The sequence below is a fragment of the Notothenia rossii genome, assembly GCF_949606895.1.
Source record: "Notothenia rossii genome assembly, chromosome: 3".
Lineage (NCBI taxonomy): Eukaryota > Metazoa > Chordata > Actinopteri > Perciformes > Nototheniidae > Notothenia > Notothenia rossii.
In genome coordinates, this window is record NC_136901.1 from 34,616,102 (window position 1) to 34,627,729 (window position 11,628).

Here is an 11,628-nt window from a genome sequence, read left to right on the forward strand (position 1 = left end):
ATCATTTTAGGACCAATCCACTAACTGATAAGTTGACTCATCATTGCTGCTAAGTTTTATGAAAATAATCACAACATTACACTCACCAAAGTGGTTGTTTTGAAAATGACTTGACATTTTAATTACTATAATACACATAATTATTGATAAAATAATTACAATTCTCTCCTTCTCTGTCCTCTCTTCCATTCATAAATATTTACATAAATCACTTTCAGTCTGCTCTGCCTTGCCAGCAGGCTTTTCCGTCTTTCTGACGCTGCAGTCATGGGTGTTGCCGCAGGGGATTGTGGGTAAAAGTCTGCCTCAGTGCCCCTGCAGAGAAAAATAAAAGAGAAGTTATTTAGCACTTTTTATTATCCTTTATTCTCATTTAGAGAAATTACATCCAGGAGTTTCTTAGCAACTGAAATAAATCCACAATAAGAATAACATCTGTGGATGTGAAGCTGATGAACCCACCTTAAGCAGCGAGGTCCAGATGATTTTAAACTCTTCTTTGTTTCTCTGCCAGCTCTCGGGCCATTTGAGCGTTTCTCCAGCCTGCAGACGAGACATTTCCAACATGTAAGACAACTGACTTGGCCTTAAATCGTGATTTATTAGATGTACGTTCGGACACCTACTTTTCCTGATGCTTTCCAATAAGCCGTCGCTGTTGGCTGGGATTGGGTGTGGGATCATCGCCGGGATCTTTAACCTCTCTCTGACCAATGGGTGTCTGAGCAGGGCGACTTGACCCAGGGAGAAGCAGTTGGAGGTCAGCCAGTAGGTGAACACCGCCTGAGATTTGGTAGAGGAGAAAAGGGTCGTCACATTTAGATGCATTTGCTACCTATAGTATGTAAGATGTGATTTGAGGTTCAAACAGTAAACGGACTCACTGTGGGGAAGCTGATTGTGAAAGGGAGGATGACAAAAGGCATGATCTTGAACACAGTCTTCAAGTGTCGCAGTTGGGGGTTTTCAACACCGGACTCGGCACCAAACTAAGAGAAAAAGCAACAATGCGGTGATTATTTGACGTTCTTTCTTTAATTTCTTTCTATAAAGACAAGGAAGTCAAAGCCCGCTGACCTCCAGGATGAAGAACATGGTTCCTGTGACGACTACAGGGAGGATGTAAAAAGGGTCTGCTGCCGTCAGGTCGGGGAACCAGAGCAGGCCGCCGCTCTGCATGCTGGGCACCGGCAGTTCAGACATCTTCCTCAGCGCGATGAAGAAGGAGATGAAGACTGGGGCCTGGAGGAACACATGAGGGATTTATCCTGATGGTATTGAATTATAATATACATATAGTATTACCCTTTGTATTTTCTGTTAACTCTTTGATGCAGGTACATTTTGGATTACATTTGACCAGAATTGTACCATGACTAACGTGACAAACCAAATGTATTGTAACTTAACAGAGTAAATGATTGATATCTCATCCACATGTTTAAAAATCTGAAGGTCCCACTTAGTCCTGCATAGTTGGCAATGCAATATTTAATATGAACAGCAGGTGGCACATGACGCATTTACTGTAATTTAGCCTCAACAAAAGGCCAATGTATAGAATGACGTGCTTTAATCAAGGAAAAGTAGTTAATTGTAAAATAACTGTTAACTCAAAGTTCAAAAGTATTTGCATTAAAGTATATTAAACTATTAAAAGTAAAAGTAATCATTAGGCATTATGTCCCATTTCAGAATATTTATTCAATTACTGGATTATGATTACAGACGGTAAAGCTGGTGCTATTTGAATTGCTTTGTTAACTGCTAATAAATATGTTAACATGTAATTAGATCTCAATGTTTAAAAATAAATGTAGTAAAGTATAGAGTACAGTAGTGAGATCCAAAATGTAGTGGAGTATGAGAGTAGTTACGTAGAAGTACCCTGAAATTGTACTTAAGTTCAGTAATTGACTAAATTCACTCACATTTCCTGATAGAGAGATAAACTGACCTGAATCAAAGGTACAATGAATCCGCGGAAAGGATTCACATTATGCTTGTTTTTGAACAAGCTCAGCTGAAAGTAGGCTTTGGCAACTGAAACATAGAAAGGACCGCTCATGACAAGTTGTTGAAGCTGGATGTCTTCAAAAGCACAAACACTAACAGAACTCTAAATCGTGGCTCAAAAGACAAATGAAATGTAGAAGAAGAACGAGATTTTACATTCTAATTTGTTTCCACTGTTTTGCGCCTCGCTCATCTGGTTATTCAGTCTGCCAAACACGGCCATTACATTGTGCAGCTTGGCCGCCTCCCTCTGGCCCTTCACGATGACCGGGAACACGGCCACACGGGCAATCACCGTTCCTGAAGGAGAGGGAGGGATAAAGAGGAAGAAAGGAAATATTAAACGCTCTCGTATACACATGTGAAAGGCTTACATACACTCATGTGACACGTGCCATTATGCACATGATACAGGTGAAATGCTCTTATACACACATATGAAACATTTCGTAAACACACGAGAAACGCTGTCATATACCCATGTCAAATGCTTTCATACACACATTATACAGTCCCACAAACACACATTTGAAACGCTCATAAACACACATGTGAAACAGTCTCAAACACACATCTAGAACGCTCTCAAGCAGACACTTGCATACACATGTAAATCACCCAAAACAGATATGATTTTGAATTCTGATATGCTTTACTACTTTTCCAGAGAATGTCTAATCTAGTGTTGCTTACCTACGACGATGGCCCCCCACCAGGGTATTCCAAGGTCAATGTGAATGTACTCTAACAGGCTCTGGACCATCCCCACTGGTGTGCGTGAGGCCAAACCCAGCGCCGCTAAACTGGGTTCTGTGACCACAGCCTGAAGGACATCCGCTGCCGTTGATGAGACATCAGCGACCTGCTCAGTGAACGACTGCGAAAAAACAGGGATCTGAAAACAAAAATGGAATCATATAAAGTTAGAAGCTGACTAAAGTCTTTAAATGTGACTTTTGATGTAGTCACAGCTACCTGTTCTGTGATTGGTTGTGTGATGATGGAGGTGGGGTCAGCAGGCAGAGAGACGGGGAAGGTTTGCAGCACAGGAAGGACTTCAGAAGCGTCTAACAGTGAAGTCGTTGTGGTTCCATCCTAAGGTGGGATCTGTCAATATCAAGTTAACTGATTCTGCTCAACAGCTATGTTATGATTAACCTGTTCACATGTGTGCCGTCTCACCTGTGAGCTGTTGTGTCTGACGGCTGCAGCGTTCACCCAGAGGAACTTCCTGTTCTGTCTGTGGCCCAGCAGAGTCCTGGCAGCAGGACTGCAGCTCTCAAACACTGTGTGCAGATGGGACTTCTGGAGCAACCACTGAGTAAAAGAGAAGGGAAGTGTCAGCCACATACACATTAAGAAACTACTACAACCTACTGTGTCACATAAACCCAGGGGGTGGTATTTATGTACTTATTGCACTCTATGGTGTCTTGCACTGTCTAAAACCTTAAAGTTCAAAGGCTGTATAGTCATACAGTGTGGTTATTGCAATGGAAATCAAAAGGCTTCTCCAACAATGCAACATAAATATACATAACACATAAAACTAAATAAAGTTATTGCATAAACGCATATGAACGCATGTCAGTGCTTTTGCCAACACTGCCCACGTTGTTTTTGTTTCATAACCTGGTGTTTGGTCAGTTGCATTAAATACTAGAGAGGCTGTCAGTGTCAAAGTCAAACAGAAGGCTGTGCAGGGGATGCTAACCGGCTAGCTAGTTAGCTTGGGGAAAGTCTCTGTTTGTGACTTTGTTTCAGAAGCAGGGATGAAGTACCACGTGTGAAACTTAAAACAACACTTACGTGGTTCCATATGTCTGAAGGGGGATGGCTGCCCCGGCTCGGTTTTCCACTCTGTCTCAGAAAACATCTCGCTAAACAAACCGGAGTCACCCCGCTCCTGATGGCAGCCATGCTGGAGGAAAAGCAAAGCTGCTACGGGAAGACGGAGGAGTCAATTCTCCAGGCGCGCAGCAACACGCTTCGCGCGACTTCAGTGTACATTATTTTAAAAGATAATATGGCATTTCTATTAGCCTTTAAAACAACACAAATACATATTACTATTATTTAATAGTAAATAATTTACTGTTACTATTATTTAATAGTCACATGTATTTTTCTTGCTGTTTTTATTTTGTTTAGGGCACTGGGTGATTTGGGCACCTTCAAATAATTAGTACTCTACTGAAGTATGACTACTGAAGACTTCTGAATTATAACTACTTTTCTGTATTTCCAAACTCTACTCTACAAGGCTACTATAAAGTATATCGTACATTCTCGGATTTAAAATATTTAGTCAAGAAAAATAGAGCATTTGACATGTTTAAATTAATTAAAACACATGAAATACATATATGCAAAAATGACTGATTTCCAGACTTGACACTTTTGGAAATGTAATCATTCAATCAAGTCAGATAACTTCATGAAAGGAGACAATGGTAATAGGCGCTGATCAATTAACTGATTGGTCGACAGCTCTACTATTGTGTACTCAGAAATCACAACAATACACACCAAAAATGTTGTTTTGAGGCAGATTTGACATTTTAATTAGAATAATACATAATGACAACCCTTTCCCCCCAAATTGTTCTCTTATCCATCCATAAATATTTACAAAAGTCATCATCAGTCTGTCTATTCAATAGTGTCCTTCCATGGCTTTTCCGCCTTGCCAGCTGGCTTTGCTTTAGCTGATTCTGCGGCTATGCGGGGGGTCGGCTGCTGCAGGGGATTGTGGTTAAAAGTCTGCCTCAGTGGACCTGCAGAGAAACATAAAGAGAAGACGTATAAAAACATTGAGTTTCAGACCACACAGAAAGAGCCAAAGCCTTGACACCACAGACACAATCATGCTCATAGATCCCTGTAGCCTGCATCTATCAATTGTTTTCTTAAATACTTAATTGGTCAACAAAATGTCAGTAAATATTGATCGATCAAACGTCTAATTTTGTCCGTCCAAAAACACAAAATATTAATTGCACCGTCATGAAAACTGGAATGTCTACTTAGTTGCAATCAGTGTTCAGGCCTTAACCTATACGCAAAAACTGAATATCCATCAAGATTTGTTTACATTTTAAGTATCTTTCAAGTTATGGATTCATTTTCTCACACTATTTGCTCAATTTGAGGCCCATAATCCCATTAATGTCAGAGTTACTTCTTTATTATATTATTTTGTTTCTGTCTTATTGTTGTAATACCAGTGTATGGCCACAAGGGGGAGCACATCTGCCGTTTCTACATCAAGACCACTTCATTTTGTTGTGCACATTATTGAATAACAGCATTTAAATAAGCAGTCTATTGAGGCTAATAACCCAACAGGCTATAGTGTCATTCCAGTTATTCAGTGTTATGCAACTTTATTCTTCATTTATGTAAATGATGATGCACTTTTACATACACATCGTATATCATCATATCATTCAATCCACATTATATCATATGCAAATGTAGTTTTTCACCTGCACACCTTGGACATACTGACCTTTAGAAGCGATCTCCAGATGATTATTGATTCTTCTTTCCCTTTCTGAAAGCTGCTGGGCCAGTTGAGCGTTATTCCAGCCTGGAAACCAAACCAAAGTTACAACTTGATAATTGACTTATTCTACTAAAAACTAAAATGAATCCATCAAATGCAATCAGTTGGGTGTAGAGTTTAGATACCAACCCTTCTTGAGGCTTGCAATTAAACCCTCATTTTGGGGCACGGCTGAGGTTGGGTGCTCGATCCTTGCCGGGATCATTAACTTCTCTCTGACCAATGGGTGTCTGAGCAGGACGACTTGACACAGGGAGAAGCAGTTGGAGGTCAGCCAGTAGGTGAACACCGCCTGAGGTTTGGTAGAGGAGAAAAGGATCGGTATTAAACGGCTGCGGCGTATGATGTAAGGTGAAGTCAAAACAATAAGCTGACTGACCGTGGGGAAGTTGATCGTGAAAGGAAGGATGACAAAAGGCATGATCCTGAACACAGTCTTCATGGTTCTCAGGTTGGGGTTGTCGACACCAGACTCAGCCCCAAGCTAAAAGAGACAAAGCAGTGAATAAAACACTATAATCCTGTTGATATGACTTTTCAGTTCTCTTTCTTTCTTTACGACAAGGAAGTCAAAGCCCGCTGACCTCCAGGATGAAGAACATGGTTCCTGTGACGACTACAGGGAGGATGTAAAAAGGGTCTGCTGCCGTCAGGTCGGGGAACCAGAGCAGGCCTCCGCTCTGCATGCTGGGCACCGGCAGTTCAGCCATCTTCCTCAGCGCGATGAAGAAGGAGATGAAGACTGGGGCCTGGAGGAACACATGAGGGATTTATCCTGACAGCACATGAACTGGATACATACACAGATATTGTTGCTATTTCCAATTTTTGTAAACTCTTTTTAATGCACATGTTGAAGGAAGATGCTGAATTACATTTCACTGGATTTATGCCTTATATGGTTATATGTGGCAAACTAAATGGATTAATACTAAACGGAGAAATGTTAAAGGGGACCTATCATGCAAAATGCACTTTGTGATGTATTTTATTCATAAAGATGTGTCCCCTGTGTGTCGGGCAACTCACGCAGCGTCAGAAAATAAAACCCCCTCTTTTCCTCCGTACCCAAATCTGTAAAAACGGGGCTACAACGGAGCTGATCCAGATTTGCGTCCGATATGACGTAATAACGGAAATGTGGACCCACAGCCCTATCAGAAACGCTGCTCTCAGAAACAATGCCCGACTGTTTTGGACGTAATATGGTCGGTGTTTACATTAGCATCGCTAACACTCAGAGCTAACCTGTACTGGAGAGCATGTGTGTGAAGAAGCAGGACATAAAAAGGAACTCACCTTGTGGTATAACCGGCAAGAGAGAAAGCCTTTGAGCTCCAAACTGTTTCAGAAATAATCCATGATAATCCATGATATGGTGTTTCATCACGGCAGTATTTAGTTTAGACAGTAGCTGCCGGGTCCCGCATGAGCTCAGCCCCCTCCTTTTTTATTTAATCAATTCTTTTTTTTTTTTTTTTAAAGCTTTATTCCCCAAATCAGCACTTTTGAAACAGGAAGTGAAATAGAGGGATATGAGGCATAGGTAGAATGGGTGATCTGTTTGGTATTTTGAGCAAAACACTTCATAGACATGTTTTTTATATAATTGTATATATCTGAGACCTATTGCCAACAAATAGCATGATAGGTGACCTTAAAGCCATATCATCAATATTTTTCAATATGAAGGTGCCACACAGTTAGGTGAACAGCAAGTCTTCGTCTAAATGCAATTTTCTTTCCACAAAAGTAAACTGAATAGAAATACGGACGTGAAAATGAGGTCTGCTTTGACAAATTATACATACTTGATGGATATAACCAGGATAAAGACATTAACTGACCTGAATCAAAGGTACCAGGAATCCGCGGAGAGGGTTGACATCGTGCTTCTTCTGGAACAAGTTCAGGTCAGAGTAGGCCTTGGCAACTGTAACATGCAAGCAACAGGTCATGACGAAGCTAAAACCTGATTTTGTTCTACATGCCCACACTAATAAATAATAAACATCTCTATTGTGACTTAAAAGAAGAACATTTTTTACAGTCAAATTTGTTTCCACTGTTTTTAGCCTCGCTCATCCTGGTATTCAGTTTGGTCAGCTCGGGCAGAACATTGCTCAGCTTGGCCGCCTCCCTCTGGCCCTTCACGATGACCGGGAACACGGCCAGACGAGCAAACACCGTTCCTAAAGGAGAGGGAGGGATGACATGAAGAAGAGGATGGTAAGAAAGGACACAGGAAATACAGTGGACGTACTTACCGCAGCATCAGGTCTAAAACCAACAGACTAACAGTTTCCTCCCACAGGCCATAAGACTGTTAAACACCTGAACTTCTGAAACAACATCCATAACATTCATCTGTTTGCAACTTATATATATCAATATTCCAATTACTGTATATAGACTATTCTGCACTGTTTCTATTATATTCTATTTGATTGTATCTGTCTTATTGTGTTGCTCTGTTGGAGGAGCATGTGACCTACGACTGTCATTGTCATAACTACGCTGTAGCTATGCACACATGACAATAAAAGCCTTGAAGCCTTGAAAGACGTAGCTTGAATCGCTTGAGTGACTGATTGTTAGTGTTGCTCACCTACGACGATGGCCCCCCACCAGGGCAAACCGACATCCATGTGAGCAAACTCTAGCAGGTTCTGGACCAGCCCCACCGGGGTGTAGGAGCCCAATCCCAGCTCCACTAATCTGGGTTCTGCCGCCACCGCCTGCAGGACCTCAGCTGCAGTCGGCGCGACATCAGCCAGCTGCTCGGTGAACGACTGCGATAAAACAACGGCAGAGTCAGCGGACAGAAGCTCAGAGGAGGAATCCAACACTGGAGGAGGAGATGTGTTGACTAATGGGGCCGCCGTGGAAACAGTTTCAACCAGGATCTGAAAATAACAATTAGAATGGAATCAGATAAAGTTAGAAGGTGGCTAAAGGCCTTAGATTTGACTTCAGATGTCGTCTCAGCCACCTGTTCTGTGGGGTAGGACTGCAGGACAGGAAGGACTTCAGAAGTCGCCGTGGTTACATCCTCGGGCGGGACCTGGTGATAATATTAAAAACAAGGTATGATTTCAAGTAGCTGTTCAATTTGAGGATTTGTTGCATTTTGAAATCTCAGTCAGACCACAAACATATTTTTATAATTGATACACTTTCATAATTTCAATATAGAATCACTGTAAACACAGAAGGCTCCAGTGCAACAAAAGAAAATGGCTGAACAAAAACTGATTATAAATATGAAGTGCTCAGGTAGCGGTCCAGTGTGTGAGAAATGATGTGTCTAAATTAATAAAAACATGCTAAAGAAGGTGGAAATTGCTAAATTCAAAAAAACTGAACTCGATCCTTTGGTCCATTTCAAAATGTACTTCATATTTTGACTGTACACAACAGGGTAATAAAATAGACCCATATTGTAAATTCTGGTTATTCCTCCAGACAAGCCATCTTTATATATATGAATGTGTTATTAACTCTGTGGTTAAAAAACGAATATAATACTATTTCCTTTCGACTGAGGATGAGTTTGATGTTAGTGATGTGCAGCTGTTTCTGATTGACAGATACTTCACCATGTCTCATCTCACCTGTGAGCTGTTGTGTCTGACGGCCACAGCGTTCACCCAGAGGAACTTCCTGTTCAGTGTGCGGCCCAGCAGAGTCCTGGCAGCAGGACTGCAGCTCTCAAACACTGTGTGCAGACGGGACTTCTGGAGCAACCGCTGAGTAGAGGAGAAGGGAAGTGTCAGCAATATACACAATAACAAACTACTACAACTACTACAACCTAGGGCTGCCCAATTAATCGGATTTTAATCGCAATTCCGATTTTGGCTTGCAACGATTATGAAAACAACATAATTGAAATAAACGATTATTTTTTTTTTTTAATTTTCTTATTGGTTTTTCAGTTAAATTATACTTAATCAACTGTTGAAAACATACTGTTCACATTTTTTTTTTCAATAAATGGATGTTTTCAAAGTAAAGGATAATTGTTTTTAATAATCGTGATATCAATTATTGACCCAAATAATCGAGATAATGATTTTTGCCATAATCGAGCAGCCCTACTACAACCTGATGACACATATGAGGGCTTTGTCATATCATTGCTTGGATGCAGTCGCTTAATACTACCTGCATAAATTGTGAATAATGCAGAAACACCAGGCGATTAATTGACAGAAAATTGAAAAGAAAAATGTTTTGAAGAACCATTATTCCTTTAGGTTATGAATGTATGCATTGTGGGACTGATGAAGCGAGCATTGGGTTCTGAGAAGTGGTTCTTGCATCAACTAATTACAAAACAACCTCCAAGACGTTAGGATCCACCCCTCTTGAACGTTTTTGCAAATCCAGGGGAAAGTAGCGATGTACTTTATTGACCTTTACGGTGCATTTTGAACTAAAAAAATAAACATCATTTACTAAAGAAGGTGTAATGAAAATGCAATAACAATAATGATTAGTTTGGGCTTTAAACCTGCAAACTACAGATACATTTGAATGTATATTAAGGTGACCTGATCCAGAGAAGAAACGGATATGAATGCTGTAAAACACCTTAATTGTGAATCTGTAAATCAAATTGTAGAACCTTTTCCTTTAAGCTTTTTATTTTCGTTTGAATTATTGCATCATTAATAAGCACTGCACTAGCGTCTTTGCATTATATTTTCCTTCATTTCGTCAATAATTATTTGTTTTAAGTGCCTTGTGAATTAAGAATACTGATTGTGTATACTGATCCTCTTTCTTCGGTCAATAATGAATTGAAACAGATGTTTTTACACAATATTAGATGAGTTTAACACTCATGCGAGCCATGCGATCAAGATCTATGTTCACAATGAAGGATTTACACTTTGACAAATTGATAAAATCATCTGAGCATTAAGATTAACTCTGTGATCATTACCTATGATAAGTTATACATCTCAATGACCTCTGGTGGCCTTTGGCTGATTCCTACAGGTCAGGACACATCAGCAGGGTTTGAACTATACGTTTTAGATTCAGTTTTCAATATTAGAACATAGTTATAATAAATGTGGAGCACTAGCATCAGCATCAGTACTTTAGGAGCATTGTTTTGCTAGTTGTCGACAAAGCTAACGGCTGCTAACAGAGCCCTGCTAGCATATACTTACATATTAATGTCAATAAACTCCTGCTGGTCTTACACAAGTATTATTGTGATTTACGCAACTCTGCCTACGTTGTTCTTGGTAAAAGCCTGGTGCATTTGCATTAAAAATAAAATAGATACTGTCTTCACTAGAGAGGCTGTCAGTGTCAAAGTCACACAGAAGACATTGGTAACTGTGCAGTGGATGCTAACCGGCTAGCTAGTTAGCCGGGGAAAGTCTCTGTTTGTGACTTTGTTTCAGAAGCAGGGATGAAGCAACACGTGTGAAACTGTAAACAACACTTACGTGGTTCCATATGTCTGAAGGGGGATGGCTGCCCCGGCTCGGTTTTCCACTCTGTCTCAGGAAACATCTCGCTAAACAAGCCGGAGTCACCCCGCTCCTGATGGCAGCCATGCTGGAGGAAAAGAGAAGCTGCTACGGCAAGCCGGGGGACTCAATTCTCCCGGCGCGCAGCTACACGCTTCGCCCATGTTTTGTTTTTTAAAATATATTGTAATATCAATAATAGGTAATTATATTCCTTGTACACAAACAAAAAAACAAAACAAAAATACTTTAATAAATCAACAAAACTAACAGTAAGGTTTAAGAAAAAGTGTGAAAAATGTGAATAAGAATAAAAGAGAGTGTTCAAATCAATCATATGATCTCGGGTGAGAAACAGTATTGTTACAAGATTCTGCCCCAAAAACAATGAATATTGGGAGAAAAATATATTTATTGTATTACAGTATAATCAATAAAATATTATTTACATATTATCTTTAGCATGTCTATTTGCTTTAATCGATCCCTCTTCGGTTGAACTTCCTGAAGTTTTTCTTTTGTTTTGTTTCCCTGTCAAACCACAACGTCTTC

General features: G+C 40.2%; 1 protein-coding gene across 1 annotated transcript; it reads right to left on the bottom strand.

Moving 5' to 3' along the window:
* Positions 1-91: 91 nt before the first annotated feature.
* Positions 92-11,207, bottom strand: oxa1l (OXA1L mitochondrial inner membrane protein). Its single transcript, XM_079671153.1, has 22 exons — positions 11,053-11,207; positions 9,199-9,333; positions 8,577-8,648; positions 8,193-8,490; positions 7,633-7,776; positions 7,432-7,517; positions 6,169-6,333; positions 5,964-6,068; positions 5,714-5,876; positions 5,528-5,608; positions 4,678-4,793; positions 3,826-3,957; positions 3,199-3,333; positions 2,992-3,111; positions 2,710-2,911; positions 2,173-2,316; positions 1,958-2,043; positions 1,078-1,242; positions 885-989; positions 627-783; positions 463-543; positions 92-315 (listed from the first exon to the last, which is right to left on the bottom strand). The coding sequence occupies exons 1-21, from the start codon at positions 11,161-11,163 to the stop codon at positions 488-490; spliced, it is 2,778 nt and encodes a 925-aa protein (XP_079527279.1). The 5' UTR covers positions 11,164-11,207; the 3' UTR covers positions 92-315; positions 463-487.
* Positions 11,208-11,628: the final 421 nt, after the last annotated feature.